Genomic DNA, 21,787 nt, shown 5'->3' with positions numbered 1-21,787 from the left:
CCAGCAGTCACCCTGTTTGGGACCATAGTACCCATAACCCATCCTCACCTTGGCATTTGGAAAGCCCAAAGTTAATCACTTATTTGTGGCTCCTCCTCTGTTACCCACCCGGGTTCTTGGACTCTTTAATCAATAGAAATTGATAAGAAGCCAGATGAGAAATTCAGGCAAAGCTTTATTGGGACTCGTGCTGCAGCACAAGGGAGTGAAAACAAGTAACAAGTGCCCTTGCTCACTCCCTGAGGGGAATGAGTTGACCCCTTAAATGGGGTGAGGGTAGGGGCGGGTCCAGGGGTCAAGCTGGAGGGGTGGCTTGGATGATCTGCCCACCCCCTTGGTGGTGCTGTGTGCAGGGATCATGTGCCGTACCCTGCTTTTGCTCCTGACACCTCACAAGTGACAGTTGGGCTTTTGGGTTTTTTGTATCCTGTTGTACATAATTTGCCCCAACTGCCCATGTATGCAGTTATTTTTAGTCCCTTGTGCAACCACTGCAGCAAAGGGTCCAAGGCCCCAGGTCCTAGCCTGTCTCACCTCCACACCTCCCATCTCACCCGTTTTCTCTGATTTGTGTCAGTAAACACATACAAAACCTCCCTGCCCCTACCTGAGCCTGATAACGACCTAGAAGTTCAGGCCTTAGATTGGGGCCCTGCTAACCCAATTTAGACCTGTACCTCTGAAAGGGAGAAAGAACTTTTTGGATCCCAAAGTCCCTGGGCCAATGGCCTCTTCCACTAAGAAAACCTCAGGAGCAGGAACTTCCCTACCTCCTCCTTCCAAACTAAGCCTGCTCTGAGGTGAAAGGGAAAAGTGGTTAGGCAGATGGGAGGACCTTGGCCTGACACACCATATAGGCGAGGAGGCTGGGACAGCCCCCCTTACCCTCCCACCTGTACATTCTTGCCTTGGCCTCAGGTAGAGCCTCTGAAGAGAAGATAGGGCCAAGGCTGGACTCCAAGCTAACATTAGATTAATTGCCCTCCTTCACCTGCTGACCTCCCTCGGGGCCCAGCTAATGCAGCACCTCTTCTAAGAGTCCACAGCTGGGGACTCCTAGAGCCCTCTGCATCTCACCACACAGGGTCTTGATACCACCACTCAGTTTCCCTCCCCCAAAGCAGTCTATGTCAGCAATGCCTTGTTTATCCTTTCAGAGACAGTCCATATCTGTACTAACAGGGCTGACCCCACCCAGCGAGACCCTGCCCACTCCCAGCTCACAGCATCGCATTCAAGAAAGGTCAGCTGGTGAACCCAGAGGTTCTCAAAACCCTTCCTCTCCAATGCTCAGTGAAGAGTTCACCATGTGCAAACTGAAATGAATCCCACTGATCATACAGAAAAACATAAGCTTCACAGTATGGGCTTTCTTAAGACAAGAAACACAAATACATCTGGGTAGAGTGACACACCCACAGCCACCTCTGGCAGTCAGCTCTCACTGCACACTGATCCATGTCCTGCTGTCCCACCAGCCCCCAATACCTCATTCATAACCAGTATCAGGCTCCTCATGTCTCTCAACCACACAAGCTCCCTAGATCAGTTGAAAATCAGACATCACCTTCAGCCACCATAACTCACAGCAACAAAGAAGCCCCAAAGAAGAGTCAGCAATCAAGCAGCATCTGCTGCCCCATGGCCTGGGGAAGTATGAAGTGGAGCAACAGGAAGAGCAAATTGCTGATAATGTTCACATGTGATGCAACTTTCCCAAAAGTTGTGCATGAGCATGTGCATGTGTTTATCTATATACATGTCTGTTTATTTGTATGTGAATGAACATTTGTATAGAGTCGATAATGTATATGTAGGCACTCACATATATTAGATGTGTGTCTGTGTACTTGCATGTGTAAACAATTGTGTTGTGGGTAGTGTGTGTATGTTTGTGTGTGTTGTATGTATCTGAGGAGGCTGAGACAGGGCAGAGTTGCTAGACCAGATAAGCAAAGGGGTACCTTTGGCTCTTGACAAACCTAGGAGTGACTCACTGGTGGTCCCTCTGTCCCCTCCTCCCTTCTGTCCTCCTGGGTTGAGAGCATTTTGAGAGTCTGGGTGGATGGCCTTATATGTGTTATATCTGGCCCTCTCCCTTAGACTGTGAACACAGACCCTTGCTATTCCCATCAACTTGAGAGCAAGAGCTTTCTGGGAAAGGCCAGGTGGTCTCCTGAGGGGAAGTGAAAGGCCCTTGGACCAGATCCCAAAAGGAAGATATATTTAACTGTGGCTGGGCTCTCAAAAGTTTTTGGAGGAGTGATGGAATCGTTATATATCTTAATTGTGATGGTGGTTCCATAATTGTATATGTTTGTCAAAACTTACAGAATTGTACACTAGGAAGAGTGACTCCTAGGACTTCCCTGGTGGCGCAATGGTTAAGAATCCGCCTGCCAATGCAGGGGACATGGGTTCGAGCCATGGGCTAGGAAGATCCCACATGCTGTGGAGCAATTAAGCCCACACGCCGCAGCTACAGAGCCTGCGCTCTAGAGCCCGTGAGCTACAACTACTGAGCCCAAATGCCACAGCTACTGAAACCCGTGTGCCTAGAGCCCGTGCTCTACAACAAGAGAAGCCACCGCAATGAGAAGCCTGCGCATCGCAACGAAGAGTAGCCCCTGCTCACCGCAACTAGAGAAAGTATTCGCGCAGCAGTGAAGACCCAACACAGCCAAAAATAAATAAATAAATAACTTTATTTTTTAAAAAAAGAGTGAATTCTTCTGTAAATGATACCTTAATAAAAAATATGGAAAAGTCTGTACAATTGACAATTGAATGTTAGTATTTTTTTCAGCTGACTATAAACAAAAACATAGTGTCACACTATCAGTTTTCTAGGTTATATCAATTTGCCTTTAGTATGATAGGCAAAAAACATAAGAATAATTACATGTGGAAAAATTAAGAATATTTAATTACTGAAATGATTAAATTTATAGTAATGAATTGACAAAATTAAAACAGCACAAGACTTTTAACACATCAAGAATTAACTATAATCAAAATAAACTGAATTTCTAAAAAAGTTCAGAGCATTATGTCCTAGTTTATATTTGGGGAACACTTTGTCTTTATTCATACATAGGGAGATGTTCTCTTTTTTTTTTAATGCTCTTTTTTTTTTCTTTTTTAGCTGCGCCTTGCGGCTTGCGGGGTATTAGTTCCCCAACCCGGGATTGAACCCAGGCCCTGGCAGTGGAAGTGCCAAGTCCTAACCACTGGACCACCAGGGAATTCCCAAGAAGTTCTTTTAAGAGTACAGTTTAAAAAAAAAAAAAAAAAAAGAGTACAGTTTAATGTACTCTGTGGGCAAGGAAGAGATATTACTGGGTTGCTGGTAACTGTAGAGCTTGCAAAAGAATTATTAATGATTGTTATTAAATGCAGTATACTCACAATATATGTGAAATGGTTTGGGTTTTTTCTGAGTCTGAATAAAAGTTCATGAAATTTCAAGACAAGGAGGAGAAGGAAGAAAGAAGCAGATGCCACTCCTAGGGACTATAAATGAGCCTGGCTCAGGAGCCAGGAAACCCGAGTTAAAATCCTAACTCTGCAATGCACTCAGATGATGTGACCTTGGTAGGTCCCTCATTCTCTCAAGTCTTCCGCTTACCCAGTTCTACAGAGAAGACCTTGGCCCTGAGTACAGTTTCCAATAGCTGCATCATTGAGAGTTCTTTTACTGCTTTCCCACCTCAGGGACTCTATAATTAGAAAGACATCCCTGGGGGACTTCCCTGGTGGTCCAGTGGTAAAGAATCCGCCTTTCAATGCAGGGGACCCAGGTTCCATCCCTGGTCAGGGAACTAAGATCCCACATGCCGAAGAGCAACTACGCCGCGCGCCACAAATACGGAGCTCACACGTCTCAACTAGAGAGCCTGTGTGCCACAACTAGAGGAGAAAAAACCCACACCCACACACCACAACTAGGGAAAAGCCCTCATGCTGTAACGGAAGATCTCGAGTGCCTCAACGAAGATCCCGCGTGCTGCAACTAAGACCCGATAAAATAAATAATAAAATAAATAAATAAGTAATAAATAAATACTAAAAGTGAGGAACTACTGGTTTTGATTCTCAACTGAACGCCTCTATGATTCGGAGGTGTGCCTGGGCCACCCCTTGGCCTGCTGCCTCAACTCCTGTCTGCCGCCCACTAAGTTTGCTAAGCTCAGGTTGTAAGTTATCCCCATTTGTGCCTCTGACTTCTGGGGACCCTGAGGGTAACAGGCAGGGCTACCATTCACTATAGAGACAGAGCATTGCCCCAGAGACACCATTCATTGTGGTCACTATTCATTCACATAGTTATTACAACAGTTTTCCAACAGATGGCAGTAAAGTATCTTAAGAAAGAGGCATCTTTTTCTAGTTCACCCCAAATCACAGTATGAACTACCAGTGGGACTGCATTTTCTCTGCATTGCCCAACACGGTGATGGTCAACAGCAAGACACAGGAAGTAGAACTGGGCCTCACAGAACTAGAAAGTCAAGTCAACATTAGTTGTTCTCTCTCTCTCTCCCCCCACACCCCCCCCACCATGGGCTTCTTTTAGTCCCTCTGCTCCTTCTTCTCCCTCCCTTTCCATCCTCACTCCTCACTCATCTGTTTACAAATGTCTATACTGGATATATAATAATAGTTGGAGTCAACATTGATTCTTACCTCCTTCTATTACACCCAGGGCGACTTCCATGGGCTTTCTACCTATGCACAGGACTCTGTATTCAGAACTTGGTTTAATTCTGGGCTGTTGCGGCTTTAATTTTTTTTTTTTTTTTTCTTTTGGTTGCCTGGTGGGGCTTGCCTTAATTCCCTGACAGGGATCCAACCGGGGCCCCAGAAGTAAGAGCACCAAGCCCTAACCACTGGACCACCAGAGAATTCCCTTAAAATTCTTAGTAACTTTATCTTTGAACTTGTGTTTTATAAGTGAAGTCTGATGGAATGAAGGAACAGGCCCATGAGCAGATGTTGTATGAGCAAATGCATGTCCGCTGTTCCTTGCTGCCTGATTCCCATACAGTGTCTGCAATATTCCATGGCTGGTGAATTCCGGTGGACCTGTGATGCTTGGGAATTCAGCGAGACTTAAAGCCAGTACAGGGCAAGTATGTTATGTCTACAACTGCATAAGTAGCGGTGCTGACTACCCTGCCAGGGTGTGCTTTCTATTCAAACCAGAACTTGCTTCTAACACAGAAAGAAGGCATCAGCATTCTGAGAAATGCAAACGACTGAGGAACCCTAGCACATTCTTATTTATGTGACTTCCTTGTAGTAGCCAATGACTTGCTAAAAATGGTGACATAGAAGAAAGGGGAAAAACAGGGCAACCCATAGTTCCTTTTCCTTTCAGGCCTTTTTCATTCATCAGTAAGTCCAAGAATGCTGGTAGAATGAGTGCTTATCACGAAGTGAAACAAAAACGGTTGAGTTACTTTTTGCAGTATTTCCAATGTTCGTGTAAGAATAAAGTGAATGTGCATGTATGAGCGTCACAGTAGAACTGTATAATTTCGGTGATTCTATATTCAGTTAAATGTTCTTATATTTGCATTTAAAACTGCCACTGCACAATATAAAGATAAATATAAAATTCAAGCTAATAATTTACAATTTTAATTTTTCTTTGCCTAGACTAACAGTAAACACAAACACCAGGACAAATCAAGAAGACCCTGGAAACAAAGAAAAATGTTTACATTCAGGACTTTTTTTTTTTTTTTGGCTGCACTGGATCTTTGTTGCTGCGCTCAGGCTTTCTCTAGTTGCAACAAGCAGTGGCTACTCTTGGTTGCACTGCACAGGCTTCTCATTGAGGTGGCTTCTCTTGTTGTGGAGCATGGGCTCTAGGCACGTGGGAATCCTCATTGACAGGCGCATTCTTAACCACTGCGCCACCAGGGAAGTCCCACATTTAAGTATTTTTAATGGCACTAATTTTTTTTCTGCTTTTTGAACAAAGGGCTATGCATTTTCGTTGACTGTGTTCCCCATGCTATACATTTCCTCCGGGTGCGTGACTCATTTATTTTGTAACTGGAAGTTTATGTCTCCATTCTTGAAGTAATACCAGTTGGTCGGGACTGCATCAACCTTCCCTCTCATCAGCAGAGGTCCTGTACTCAAAGAGCTCATGGTTAGTTAAGAGCAAATAGATCTAACTACATTGAGAACACTTAGTCCTTTAACAGCTGTACAAAAATTCCTCATGGAGGAGATTGCCTTGTAGTTTACGGCTGAGATTCCAAAAGATTATCTTTTTTTTTGCGGTACGCGGGCCTCTCACTCTTGTGTCCTCTCCCGTTGCGGAGCACAGGCTCCAGACGCGCAGGCTCAGCGGCCATGGCTCACAGACCCAGCCGCTCCGCGGAATGTGGGATCTTCCCAGACCGGGGCACGAACCCATGTCCCCTGCATCGGCGGGCGGACTCAACCACTGCACCACCAGGGAAGCCCCAAAAGATTATCTTTTAAGATGGTAGATCCTATTAACCGGTATGCCATTTATTTGTGTCCGGCAACCGGGCTAACGCCTTGTTTTAGTTTCAATTTGTTTGTTTATTCTGCTGTTTTAAGTAGATGATTGTAGCAATTTCAAATAATGACAGTTATATCTTTCCCCTCCAATGTTTACACCTAATATTTCTTTGTCTTTCTTTACAGCATTTGGCCAAGACCTTCAGTGTCATGTCAAACTGTAGCAATCGCAGTGGGAATCTTTATTTGGTTCCCAAGCTTAAAGAGATTGCATCTAAAATTTTCCATTAAGAATGACATTTGGGGCTTCCCTGGTGGCGCAGTGGTTGAGAGTCCGCCTGCCGATGCAGGGGACGCGGGTTCGTGCCCCGGTCCGGGAAGATCCCACATGCCGCGAGGCAGCTGGGCCCGTGAGCCATGGCCGCTGAGCCTGTGTTCCGCAACGGGAGAGGCCCACAACAGTGAGAGACCCGCGTACTGCAAAACAAAAAACAAAAAAACCAAAAAATATTTGGGGGACTTCCCTGGTGGTGCAGTGGTTAAGAATCCGCCTGCCGGGCAGGGGACATGGGTTCCAGCCCTGGTCCGGGAAGATCCCACATGCTGCGGAACAACTGGGCCTGTGCAACACAACTACTGAGCCTGCGCTCTAGAGCCCGTGAGCCACAACTACTGAACCTGTGCCACAACTACTGAAGCCCGTGCGCCTAGAGCCCGTGCTCCGCAACAAGAGAAGCCACCATAGTGAGAAGCTTGTGCACCACAACGAAGAGTAGTCCCTGCTCGCCGCAACTAGAGAAAGCCCACGCACAGCAATGAAGACCCAATGCAGCCATAAATAAATAAATAAATTTATATATTAAAAAAAAGAATGACATTTGCTATAGGTTTGGTAAACAATTTATCAGATTAAAGAAATAACCTTTTATTACTGACTTGTAATAATTACAATTTTTACTATATATTATATAGATATTGAACTTTATCAGAAATTTTCCTGCATCTACCAAGATAATGTATTTTTTTCTCCTCTTCATGTGGCAAATTACACTGATAAATTTTTCTTATGTTGAACTATCACTATGGTCTGGGAATAAATTTTACTTATTCTTGATGTATTTTTTAAATGTAAGAGTTGGATTTAGATATACAATATTTAGAATTTTTGCATCAGTGTTCATAAAAGAAATGAGTCTAATTTTTTTTACTGAATTATTCTCACCAGGTTTTGGAATCAAAATTATACCACTATACTTGCACTTTGAACTGGAAGGCTTTCTGTCTTTTTCTACTCTCTGGAAAAGCTTGTATAAGACAGGAATAAACTGTTCCTTGAAAGTTTGTTAGAACTTACCTGAGAAACACCTGGATTTTGAAAGTGATGTGCCTGATTACCTTTGCAATTTCTTTTAATACATTTTGGTCTGTATAAGTTTTCTGTTTTTTCTTCTGCCAATTGTGGCATTGTATTTTTTGTAATGTTTTTCTATTTCATCTAGATTTTCCAATATATATTTATTTCAGAAATATAAAAAATTTTCTATTGTGCATATAGCCATTTTCTCTTCTTCTGTTTGTATTTTATTTATTTGCACATTTTCCCTTTTTGCCTTGATCAGACTTGTCAAACATGACTGACAATCTTTTCAAAGCACTAACTTTTATTTTGCTAATCTTCTCTATTGGCTTTTTGTTCTTTAGTTCATTAATTTCTACTGTTATCTTATTCTTCCTTGTTTTTTTTGTTTTGGGGCTTTGATTTTTTGCTCTATTTCCAACACATTTATGTAATTTGTTTCTTCTTCTTCTTCTTTTTTTTTTTTTTGGCCACACTGAGTGGCTTGTGGGTTCTTAGTTCCCAGAACAGGGACTGAATCCATGCTCTTGGCAGTGAAAGCGTGGAGTCCTAACCACTGGACCACCAGGGAAGTCCCATCATTTCATTTGTTTTTAAATTACTCTTTTTATTTTGAGATAATTGTAGATTTATATGTTGCCTTGAGAAATAACATGGAAAGATCTCATTTATTTTTTACCCAATTTCCTCCAAAGGCAATATCTGGGAAAGCTATAGTCCAATACCACAACCAGGATATTGACATTGTTACTGTCAAGATACAGAACACTTCTATTACTACAACGATCCCTAAAGTGGTCCTTTTATAGCCACACCCATTTCTGTCCTACACCCACCCTTTCCTTAGTCTCTGGCAACCTCTAATATCTACTCCATGTCTATAATTTTGTCACTTCTAGAATGTTATAGAAATGAATCATATATAACATATTATGACTGGCTTTTCTCACTTAGTATAATTCTCTGGAGATTCATTCAAGTTGTTGTATGAATAAATAATTCATTCTTTTTTATTGCTGAGCCGTATTCCCTGGTATGAAGGTGCCACAGTTTAATGGTTCACCCATTGAAGGACATCTGTATTGTTTCCAGTTTGGGGCTATTATGAATGAAACTGTTATAAACATTCATATGCAGGTTTCTATGTGAACAGTCTTCATCTCTCTGGGATAAATGCCCAGTAGCGCAATTGCTGGGTCATATGATAGCTGCATGTTTACTTTTTTTTAAGAAACTGCAAAATTGTTTTCCAGATTAGCTATACTATTTAACATTTCCACCAGCAATGTATGAATGAATGGTCTAGTTTCTCCACATCCTTATCAACATTTGGTATTGTCTCTATTTTTTATTTAGCCACTCAGGTGTGTAGGAATATCTTGTTGTTTTAATTTGCAGTTGTCTAATGATTAATGATGTTGAACATCTTTTCATGTGCTTGTTTGTCATCTGTATATTGTTTCTGGTGAAATATTTGTTCATACCTTTCACCCATTTTCTAATTGCATTGTTGGGCTTTTTTACTGTTGAATTTTGAGAGCTCTTCATCCATTCTAGATACCAGGCCTGTATTGGATATGTGGTGTGCAAATATTTTCTCGCATTCCGTAGCTTGTCTTGTCATCCTCTTAACAAGATCTTTTGTAAACATTTTAAAATCTGAAGTACAATTATCAATTTTTCATTTTATGAATCATGCTTCTGATGACAAGTCTAAGAACCCTACCTAGCTCTAGATAACAAAGACTTTCTCTTATATTTCTTTCTAAAAGTTTTAGTTTTATATTTTACATTTGAGTTTTATTATTAATTTTGAGTTAATTGATATATGTTTTGAGGTTTTTGTAGAGGTTAATTTTTTTTTCCCATGAATGTCCAAATTGCTCCAGCACTATTTGTTAAAAAGGCTATATTTTTTCCATTGAACTGATTTTGCACCTTTGTCAAAAATCAATTGGGCATATTTGTGTGGTTCTCTTTCTGTGTTCTCTGTTCTGTTCCATTGATCTATATATCTGTCCCTCTGCCAGTACCACACTGTCTTGATTACTGTAGCTATATAATAAGTCTTGAAATGGGGAAAAGTGATTCCTCCTACTTTATTCTACTTTTTACCTATTCTAGTGTTATCTATTCTGGTTCCTTTGCCTTTCCATATAAATTTTAAAATAATCTTATCTATATCTACAAAATATCTTGCTGAGATATTGATTAAACCTATAGATCAATTTGGGGAGACCTGACATCTTTACAATGTTGAGTCTCCCAGTCCATGAAGATGGTAGGTCTCTTCTCTCTCTTTTTTTTTTTAAAATAAATTTATTTATTTAATTTATTTATTTTTGGCTGCGTTGGGTCTTCGTTGCTGCACGCGGGCTTTCTCTACTTGCAGTGAGCAAGGGGTACTCTTTGTTGCAGTGCGTGGGGCTACTCTTCATTGCAGTGCGCAGGTTTCTCATTGTGGTGACTTCTCTTGTTGTGGAGCACAGGCTCTAGGCACGCGGGCTTCAGTAGTTGTGGCACGCAGGCTCAGTAGTTGTGGTGCACGGGCTTAGTTGCTCTGCAGCATGTGGGATCTTCCTGGACCAGGGCTTGAACCCTTGTCCCCCTGCATTGGCAGGCGGATTCTTAACCAATGAGCCACCAGGGAAGTCCAGTATGTCTCTTCTTTCTCATCTAGTTTTAAGCATACAAGTTTTAAGCATACAAGTTAGATTTATACTGAAGTATTTCATTTTGTTTTGAGTGGCTATAAATGGTATTATATTTTTAATTTCAATTTCTATGTGTTCATCGTTGTATATAGAAATTCAACCTTGCTGAACTCACTTATTAGTTCTAGGCACTTTTTTGGTCAATTCCCTGGTATTTTCTATGGAAATTATCATGTCATATGCAAATAGGGACAATTTTATTTCTTCCTTTCTAATCTGTATGCTTCTTTTCATATAAATTTATTTATTTATTCTTGGCTATGTTGGGTCTCTGTTGCTGTGCGTGGGCTTTCTCTAGTTGTGACCAGCGGTGGCTGCTCTTTGCTGCAGTGCATGGGTTTCTCATTGCTGTGGTTTCTCTTGTTGTGGAACACAGACTCTAGGCACGCAGGCTTAGTAGTTGTGGTTCATGGGCTTAGTTGCTCCACGGCATGTGGGATCTTCCAGGACCAGGGCCCGAACCTGTGTACCCTGCATTGGCAGGCAGATTCTTAACCACTGTGCCACTAGGTAAGTTCCTATATGCTTTTTATCCCTTTTTCTGCCTCATTTTACTAGCTAAAACTTGCAACACTGTGTTATATAAATTGGTGAGAGTGGATATCCTTGCCTTGTTCCTGATCTAAGGGAAAACATTCAATCTTTCACCATTAAGTGTAATAATAACTATTTCTTCTTTAGTTAGCTGTTGTTTTCTATCAAGTTAAAGAAGTTCCTCTCTATTCCTTTTTCTGAACGTTTTTATCATGAGTGGCTGTTGAATTTTGCCAAATGCTTTTTCTGCATCTATTGAAATGATAAATGAACTTTCTTCTTCAGTGTGTTAATATAGTGGATTACATCGATTGATTTTCAAATTTTAATGTTTTTTGTTTTTTGATGTAATTAAAATATTTAAGTGTGTTTAGTCCATCTCACTTTAACTACTGTGCTAGTTGTATCCCATAAATTTTTTTTTTTTTTTTTTTTTTTTTTTGCGGTACGCGGGCCTCTCACTGTTGTGGCCTCTCCCGTTGCGGAGCACAGGCTCCGGACACACAGGCTCAGCGGCCATGGCTCACGGGCCCAGCCACTCCGCGGCATGTGGGATCCTCCCGGACCGGGACACGAACCCGTGTCCCCTGCATCGGCAGGCGGACTCTCAACCACTGCGCCACCAGGGAAGCCCTGTATCCCATAAATTTTAACATATAAGATATTCATTATCATTGAATTTCAAATATTTCATAATATCCTTTATGTTTTCCTTTACTACACAAATTGGAATTTTTTTATTATTTATTTTTATTTTTTTGCCTGCATCAGGTCTTAGTTGTGGTATGTGGGATCTTCGTTGAGGCATGCTGGATCTTCCACTGTGGCACGGGCTCTTTGTTGTGGCACACAGGCTTCTCTCTAGTTGTGGCGGGCAGGTTTTCTCTCTCCAGTTGTGGCATGCAGTCTCCAGAGCACGTGGGCTCTGTAGTTTGCAGCACTCAGGATCTAGTTGAGGTGCGCGAGCTCAGTTGCCCACCGCGGTATGTGGGATCTTAGTTATCTGACCAGAGTTCGAACCCGCATCCCCTGCTTTGTAAGGCGGATTCTTTACCACTGGAACACCAGGGAAGTCCCACAAATTGGATTTTTAAGCTACCTTTTTGTTATTAATTTCTAACTTCACTGCAGTATAAAGATTGTCTAGGGGCTTCCCTGGTGTGGGAATTCTTAACCACTTCCCTTCGCAGTGGTTAAGAATCCACCTGCCAATGCAGGGGACACAGGTTCGATCCCTGGTCTGGGAAGATCCCATATGCCATGGAGCAGCTAAGTCCATGGGCCACAACTACTGAGCCTGTGCTCTAGAGCCCGTGAGCCACAACTACTGAGCCCACGTGCCACAACTACTAAAGCCCATGTGCCTGGAGCTGTGCTCCACAACAAGAGAAGCCACTGCAATGAGAAGCCCATGCACTGCAACGAAGAGTAGCCTTAGCTTGGCGCAACTAGAGGAAGCCTGAATGCAGCAACGAAGGCTCAACGCAGCCACAAATAAATAAATAAAATAAATTTATTTTAAAAAATTGTCTGATATCAATCTTTTGCAATTTATTGAGGCTTTCTCTGTGATCTGTTTTTGTAAAGATTTTGCATGTGTTCAGAAGGAATATGTATTCTTTTTTGGGTACATAATTCTACATATATATCATACATATATATGCTTTAATTAATTTAGTTTTCATATATTCAGTATTTGCTCATTTTTGTCTGCTTCTCAGTTTCTGAGAGGGATGTGTTAAAATCTCCAACTGCAATCAATTTATCCATTTTCCCCACAGTTCTATAGGTTGTTGCTTTTTACGTTTTGAAGCTATGTTTTTAATGCATTTATACTTATAATCATTGTATCTTCCACTCTATACTTTTTTCTCAGTATATGTTTATCACCTATGATATTTTTGTCTTTAAGTCTATTTTGTCAAGTGCTCCAGCTTTCTTTTGATTTAGAATTACCTGGTATACCTTTCAATCCTCTCACTTAAAATTTTTGTTTAAATATTCATCTATTATATTCTTTATTTCAATGATTATACATATCATATTTAATATTTTACCTAGTTCTTTATGATTTCTTGTTCTCATAGCATATTAATATCTTTATTATTTTGAATATATTTATTGTTTAACATTTATCTCATCCAATAATTCTGCTTTAAGTATTATACGTTGTTCAATTTGCTGTCTTTCTTTCATAGTGATTGTTCTTCTTAGGTGTCTAGTTGTCTTGGTTAATGATCGTATGTTCTCCTGGTATTAGTTACTCTTTCTGTTAATATCTATCAAGCAGAGACTGAAGGCCAAGTCTCAGTGTCTCTCCCAGTGAATTTAAAGAGATAGGATGGAGTAAGTTCCAGGGCAGAAAGCCTCAGATACTAGGTTCCTTTGACTGCCACTTTATTAGGCCACTCCTCAGGTCAGGGATTTACCTATAAACTCTTGGAAAGAAACCCCAATGTAGGAGGTAGTCTCTTTAGTTTATGATTCCTAAGTCCTGGATTGGGGTGGGATCGGGGGCAGGGGTGGAGAGAAGTGAATGTTGAGGGCTGCTAGGCCCCGTGTTCATCAGTTCTTCACCCCAGCAGCACTTTCGCACTATCCTGTTGTTATCCCGGTGATACAGGGAGTCTGGGCTATTATTTAACGCAGAAAGAGAAAAAAATGTAACTTCGAAACATTCAACCCATACTTTCATTTGTCTCCAGTCCTCCCCCATGGCTCTAGCTACTAGCAGTAGTGAGCATACATGTGTAAACACACACAGAGAGTCTCTAAAGCTTTCATTCTCCCCAGAGGTTTCTCATGATGTTTGTGCTTCTCTCTTGCTTCCCTTGTTCCTCTAGGGCTGATTTTGGACACGAAGCCAGCAGGCTATGGTAGTTCACAATCTTGATAGGTAACTTAAGTTTTTAAGAGATCATGTTGGCTGCTGTGTAGAAAATGGAATTTAGAGGAGCAAGCCTGGCAAAAGGCAGACAAATTAGGTTATTGAAGTACTCCAGGTCAAAGGTAAATGGACTTGGACAAACTACAATGCTAGCAATAAAGATGGAAGAAGTAGTTGGATTCAAGAGTTCTGGAAGTACAGCTTCCCTGGTGACGCAGTGGTTAAGAGTCCACCTGCCAATGCAGGGGACACGGGTTTGAGCCCTGGTCCAGGAAGAACCCACATGCCGCAGAGCAACTAAGCCCAGGCTCCACAACTACTGAGCCTGCGCTCTAGGGCCCACAAGCCACAACTACGGAGCCTGCGAGCCACAACTACTGAAGCCTACAGCCCGTGCTCTGCAACAAGAGAAGCCACTGCAATGACGAACCAGTGCACCACAACCAAGAGTAGCCCCTGCTCACCGCAACCAGAGAAAGGCCATGCACAGCAATGAAGACCCAATGCAACCATAAATAAATTTATTTATATTTTTTTAAAGTGCTGGAGGCATAATTAATAAGTTGTGCTGATGAATCGAATTCAGGGGGAAGAATAAAGACTGGCTACTAAGTGTTTGGCATAAAAAACTAGATATATGAATGGAGCCTTTTTTTTTTTTTTAATGGAGCCTTTTTTAGGAGGAAGACTGACAGAAGAGCAAAACTGGGAGCTCTCAATTTGAGACATTTAGCACATTCTTATTGGATAAAACAGCATAAACCCCCAAACTAGGCGAGTTCCCAGGCAGGATCTTCTGCTACTCTCCGCACCCTCAGAATCGGGTTTCTTTTGTCTCTGTCCCATGCCCTGAGAATGTACATCATCAGATGGGCTTCCTGACTACTTCAGTGTCTCATTTCGGGGTCTCTATCACTGTTAAGGGAGAGGATGTGTATATATGACCTTCAAGCTTTCTGCTCACAGGGATCAATCATTCCAGCTCCTCTCATTTCCCGTTTTCCATTTGTGGCTTTTTGGTTAACTTAAATTCATTTCCCCTTCCTATCAGCATTCCAATTTCTTTAGTCTGGGCTGAGTGGAATGGTTACCATTCCAGTGGTAACCCCTGGAATGTGAATGCTGAGCAAATGCCTACAAGATGCAGACAGTTGTACTTTATTCATTCCATTGGCAGTAGCCCGACCTCTATCCTGTTATGAGGCCATTCCAGTGCTTCTGGTTCCTAGCCTCCAAAGGTACCAATGAATATCCTTTTGCTCAAGCCAGAGTTGAGTTTTGTTGTTTGCCATCAATGAACCCTGACTAATAACTGATAATGAATAATCAGGACATGAGTGCAGTCTTCCCCAAATGCCCAGCTTCTACAACAGTAACAAATGGGTTAGTGTTTCAGCCCCACCCACTCTCCTCCTCCACTCCCGGAATCAAGCAGCCCTTTGTTTTTTCAGAACCTCTCCCAAATATTCCAAAACCTGCTAGGCTTGTTTTGTTTGTAACCAAGCCTTTCCACACACCCACAGCTGAAGCAAATTGATGTCTAGGGCTTGCTTTAGGCAGCACTTCGATCGAAAGGTAAGGAATGTATTTCTTTCCATTGCCCAGAACTTTACTCATTGGGCCTCTGAACTCAGTTCCAGCTCGTTTGAACTGATGCCTCTCTTCCCAACAAGGCCGGCTAGAATTGTTATCTAAAGATAACCAGTGCGTCATCCTGCTTCTCCACCCAAATTTGAGACCTAAGGAAGATGATTCAAGAGTCTCTCAGGCCTTAGGTGGAATCTTAGTTTCTACACTTAAACATCACTAAAAATTGCTTCTATAATGTTTGACTCCAGCTAGACCTGATGTTCCAAAATGTATTTGATAGCACCCTTATCGCATGACTTGAGAAATCTCCCAAGTCTTCATATAGGTAGGGATTATTTTATTTTTCCTATTTTTTGTGTAGCCATAAATTCTGACAATTATCCACATTACCAAATACCTTATATAAGGACTCATGCTTACTACTACACTGACATGGACATCTGCACCTTTGAGACCACGTATAATTCTTGATGATGATGTATAATTCTAATTTTTTTGTATCAATCACTATCCCTTCATCATTTCCAGACTTCACCAGGAATTCCAATTTTCCTCTGCAATATCTATCACTATTTCCTTTCAATATTTCTCTAGTTAATAGTAGCCTATGACCTTAGGGCTCTCCAGAGTAACAGAGTCAATAGGAAACGTTGATATATATTATATACATTTATATAAGGAGATTTCTTATTAAGGTATCAGCTCATGTGATTACAGAGACTGAGAAATCCCACAGTCTACTGTCTGCAAGCTGGAGACCCAGGAGAGTCGGTGGTATAGTTCGAAGGCCTGAGAGCCAATGATGTTGATTCTAGTCCAGGTCAGAAGGCCTGAGAACTAGGACTACCATGGGCAGATCAATGTTCCAGTTCAACCATCAGGCAGAGAGTGAATTCAACTTTCCTCTACCTTTTTGTTCCATTCAGGCCCTCAACAGATTGGATGATGCCCACCCACATGCGGGAGGGCAATCTGCTTTACTCAGACCACCAATTCAAATGCTAATCTCTTCTGGAAACACCCTCAAAGACACACTCAGAAATAATGTTTAACCAGCTATTGGGGCATCTCATGGCCCAGTCAAGTTGACACATTAGATTATCCATCACAAACCTTGACTGGTGTTCTAACATGAATTCCAAAGCAAGCCCCAGAGTGCTGATCTAGTCACCAGGAAACCGTCTCAAAGGTTAAAGGAGGTAGGGGTCTTGACTCAGCACACTATGTCTACCTTGGGCCTGTTAGCTTTCCAGGAAAGAATCCATTTTCTCAAGGAAGTGTAGGTGATGCTGCACAAAAGACCGTCTTCCAGACTATAATTTCAGGATGAAGATTCTTATAGATTCACTCTACAGGGTTAAGACAATGCTAAAATGTGACTAGTTTTCCATTTAAAATACACAGACCTGAACAGCGTAATTCCATCTCTCAGCTTCCAGTTTTACGATTTCAGAGTGGTTTTCAAAAGTCCCCTTAGACTTTCAAGTGGTACTCCAGAACTATCAGTGGCTAACACTGGGTCAATTTCTACTCCCTATCACTCCTTTTTTTTTTTGAGCATGCCCGCGCAGCATGCAGGATCTTAATTTCCCAACCAGGGATTGAACCTGTACCTCCTGCAGTGGAAGCGTGGAGTCTTAACCACTGGACCGCCACCAGGGAAGTCCTTCCTGGCAGTCTTTATCTAACAGTTCAGTCATCATGACAAGAGTACCCACTTGGCACAGCTCCAGATGTTAAATGATAGTAAACCTTAGATTAAGGAGCCCAGGCAGGCCCCCAAAATATAATATAGGAGTTAGTGAGTTCCCCCACCTTCTATTCTCAAAGTACCATCCCTGATAACTCGAAGTGGTCATCAGACTTGATATTATGACTTCTGTTTTTCATACCAAGTATTTCTAGGATGAAAAGTCTCTTCAGAAGAGTCCTTTTAGCCCCCTAAACAATTTCCATTTTACCCTACCTCATATTACTAGCAAAGTAACCAAATGGGAATAGCCCTTGTTCTGTTTTCTCAAGTCTTTCATTGCAAATAAAATGGTTAATTTATTTAAATGAGATAGTGTATGTGAAATCTACATCTGGCACTGTAAGCTATAAAACAAGCTAGACAGGACTTTCCTGGTGGCACAGTGGTTAAGAATCTGCCCACCAATGCAGGTGACATGGGTTTGAGCCCTAGTCCAGGAAGATCCCACATGCCGCGGAGCAACTGGGCCCGTGCACCGCAACTACTGAGCCTGCTCTCTAGAGCCCGCGAGCCACAACTACTGAGCCTGCGCATCTAGAGCCCGTGCTCCACAAGAGAAGTCACCAAAATGAGAAGCCCGCACACTGCAATGAAGAGTAGCCCCCACTCACCACAACTAGAGAAAGCTCTCACACAGCAACGAAGACCCAACGCAGCCAAAAATAATAAATTTTTAAAACAAAAAAACAAGCTAGACAAAGCAAAGGCTGCTTAATTTAATATTTTTAGTTAGAAGGGTCTATTAATGTATCTCATTAATTTCAGAGAATCCTATCATGTCTGAGCTGTAAGGAACCTGGACCTTAGAGCTCACTTAGTCCAGATGAGAAAAATGAGGCCTAGAGCTTAAACAACATCCTCCGAAGTCACCCAGCTTAGCAAGTTTTCCCCATATAAGGAAGAAAAAAGAGAAAGAGCAATAATCAGTAGAGTATTGAAACTGCAATAAGATCCACCTTAAAACATCTAAACAGGGCTTCCCTGGTGGTACAGTGGTTGAGAGTCCGCCTGCCGATGCAGGGGACACGGGTTCGTGCCCCGGTCCGGGAAGATCCCACATGCCTTGGAGCGGCTAGTCCCGTGAGCCATGGCCGCTGGGCCTGCGCGTCCGGAGCCTGTGCTCCGCAACGGGAGAGGCCACAGCAGTGAGAGGCCCGCTGTACCGCAAAAAAAAAAAAAAAAAAAAAAAAAGTTGCACATGCATGTTGGGGAGAATCCTAGGACCAGTCAGGTGTGAAAAAAGAAACAAGATAATTGGCTAAATGTAAACAAAGACCCGGAAGGGCTGTCCTATATGGGATTGAAATCACCTCTTTATTGCGCTCCTCATTCAGGAAGCCCACACTCCTTTCCAGGCGTCTATTTCTGTCTGGCTTCTAACTTACTGTGCTCCTCCTCATTAGAGAGGATGCCCATACCCTTCCTCTCTGGGTGTGTATTTCTGCCTTACTTCTGTCTTAAACAAACTGCTTCTCTGTGTGCTCTCCCATACTTTGTGCTGTCTTTAATAATAAACCTTGTACCTGTTTTTACAGTTTTTGCCTCCTTGAACAAGACATTCTTCCTTTCAAACAGGAAAGAGCTAGGGCCACTTTGCTTCTAGCCTCTAGCCCCTGGTGGTCTGGTGGCTACCATTCCTGGTTTTCATCCAGGCTACCTAGGTCCGATTCCTGGGCAGGGAACTAAAATTCTCTCTTCAGGACTGCTCACTGCTCTCTCTGAGATCAATTCCTTTATAGAGAAATTATATATACAGATACTTAAATAAATGTTTACCTGTACTTACTTACCTCTACAATTTAAATTTTAAATGCCTTAAGATTCTCAAAAGCCAACTATAAAAATTAAAGGTTTAAAAAACAATTTCTTTGTTCTTAGAGGTGAAAATGTGCACAGAATTTCAAAAGAATATTTTTATTCAATGAAAGTTTTTTTAAATACAAATACTTCCATGAAATAAATCCCAAGTGCTACATTTAAGTTTTTCAGTACAATTTATTCTTCTTACATTTTAATTTACATTTATTAAGTGTTTTAGAAATATTACACTCAAAGTAATAGAGCTCCAGAGAGAGGCCATTAACTAAGAGGTGAACAGTCTCAGTGTGTCAACTTCCTAGTTAGCCTGCTCGCCTCCCCACTACACATACTCGCCCTCTGGTGGTTATTACTATGTAGCTGTCTTCAAGATGTGGCTGAAGCTTGAATCTACATCTGGCATCAGGCCAAGTCTGTGAATCCATGAATATAGGCCACCAAATGCATTTAGAGTTCAGCCTGCTGAAGGTTCTTTCTTGACAGACAATGATGAAGAATGTGGAAAGACTGGCTATTCTCTTGGGAGAAGAAAATATACCTCACCTTAAGTGACAACTACAGTTTTCTAACAGAAAAAATAATCAGCAAAGGGACAGGATCAATGATAAGGATAGGGAAAATACTCTGAGAATAGAGTAAGTACAATATATACATAATGGAATAGTGAGGCTGCTCCTGAGTCCAAACTCTTATTTTTAAAAGTCTGATAAAAATTTACTCAATTACATTTTATACAGTAATATTTAGTGAGCTTTGTCCAAAAAGGCTATGTTTTGTTTGTAAAAATAACAAAAGCTTTATCACTCAGTCTCTGGTCAATAAGAAAGGAAGAAAACCTTGCTAGAAATAACAATAAATAATTTCACACAAAAGTCCAGGTGACATAAGAATAGTATATTAATTAATATATTTTTTTGTATTTACAATAAATCCATTTGTTAATACTGCGATAGAAAAAATAATCAGTCCACATTATGTAGTAGAAACTGGCTTTGAGGCTGATCATACCTCTCACAATAAAAACATACAAGGATTTCTTCCACAGCTAAAGTACTTTTCAACATGACAGTCTTGGGTGAAGGTAAAACTGACAGAGTACTTTATTCTATGTCCTAGAATCAAGCGATCGAGGCTATTACCGTTAAGCAAGCAGCAAAAAGCTGTTTAGTTTTTCCAGGACTATTTAAATAGTAGTTACCATATGAGAATTTAATTTTACTTTGATATAAAAAGTGAAAACCCTAAATAGGGAAACTGCATTAATCAAAAGCAGCCCCAAACAAAAAAGCCATCACTAGAAATGAAACAAGGCATTCTTATGTATCATGCATAAAAAAGGATAATTACATAATACATACTTTAATGACCAGACTAATAAATAAATGAGGTAAATTTTACAGTCATTGGAACAAATAAACTATATTCAACTACTTGAGTGCTGTACTGACACTGCTTTTGTTTCAAAATATAAAGTAACATAATTAATCTAACATCTAATAACTGCATACTTTGAATGTTTGCTTTTTTGATACCCTTTTGAGATAGTAAAGGGGAACTGTGTAACAAAATATTATCTGAATATAAATTATCAACACCAATATGATACAATTATCATGTCATTGCCATTTTGTATATGCACAGTGGAAATATTTTGAAAGCTAGGAAACAGATGAAAACAGACTGGTCAGAATTTTAAATTTCAGACCAATCCATGATAATCTAGAACAGAAGACAAAAATAAAATTCACTAAATAGATATAACTTGATATCTTTTCCAAATTCAGTAGTCCACTAAGATGCAATTTCAAAACAAGTCTACTACCTCAAAGGTAAAAAGGAAGAAAATGTAAATCTCTTTTGAGCTTTAGTTTTCAAGTTTATGCTCTGAAAGAAGGCTGACATTAGTCAAAACAGCAATACTGTATCTTTGCTTTTGAATTTTGTATTTGCTTTTCCTATTTTAGTTATACTATGGAATAGAGAGAAAAATATTAAATTATTAAGTCAAGGGTAAGTATTTACGGCCAGTTCATGAAATATATTGAGTTAATCAGTTGGGTCAAGAATTTCCTACTATGCTGCTACATTTATTATCTATAGCCTTGGAATAGTAATTTAGGAGATGTCTATCGTAACTACTGACAGCACTTTTCATGGTATACCAATTTCCATTTTTATTTCTTCTCTCCTTTGCCACTTAAATACATTATTTTAACCACCAGATAGGAAATTTTATTTTACAAATTCCTGTTTCATTTACTGAAGAGGTGATTTTAACACATAAACCTGCCAATCCTGAGAGATGATGATGATGAAGATGATAGGAAAACTAAAACCCAGAGGATTATTCACTCAAATTTCTGCTTTAGTTTTTTTTGGAAGATGGCTGGCAGAATAGAAAGAAGAGCCAAAATCATTAGAACAAATACTGAGTTCCAGGAAACAGCTTCCCCTGCTGTTGTAAGCTGGTACAATGTTGTTCCTGCCTTAATTGCTACAAAAGAGGGAGGTGCAACACCTAAAATAGAAAGTAAAAACATATGGTAAAAAACAATCATTTTTAAAAATTAAAATACTGTGTGTATACAATTTCTTCTAAGAATATAGTGATTTACAATTGGAAAATTTTA

The 21,787-nt window shown here is 40.8% G+C and overlaps 1 protein-coding gene and 1 non-coding gene across 2 annotated transcripts in view; both read right to left on the bottom strand.

Annotated features, from left to right (window-relative positions):
• Positions 1-3,173: 3,173 nt before the first annotated feature.
• Positions 3,174-3,245, bottom strand: TRNAG-UCC (transfer RNA glycine (anticodon UCC)). Its single transcript has one exon. It is a non-coding gene; the product is annotated as a tRNA-Gly (tRNA).
• Positions 3,246-19,314: 16,069 nt separating this feature from the next.
• Positions 19,315-21,787, bottom strand: part of TMEM41B (transmembrane protein 41B) — a 30,580-nt gene continuing 28,107 nt past the window's right edge. Inside the window, exon 7 of the mRNA XM_027115430.1 lies at positions 19,315-21,675. Within this exon, the coding sequence (XP_026971231.1) occupies positions 21,506-21,675 (170 nt within the window). The 3' untranslated portion in view covers positions 19,315-21,505. The remainder of the gene's footprint in view (positions 21,676-21,787) is intronic.

This window comes from Aethalodelphis obliquidens, unplaced genomic scaffold (assembly GCF_003676395.1).
Source record: "Aethalodelphis obliquidens isolate GAN/ISIS:26980383/991018 unplaced genomic scaffold, ASM367639v1 scaffold14, whole genome shotgun sequence".
Taxonomy (NCBI): Eukaryota; Metazoa; Chordata; class Mammalia; order Artiodactyla; family Delphinidae; genus Aethalodelphis; species Aethalodelphis obliquidens.
Note: the sequence above shows the minus strand (reverse complement) of the source record. Positions and strands in the feature narration are given on the sequence as shown.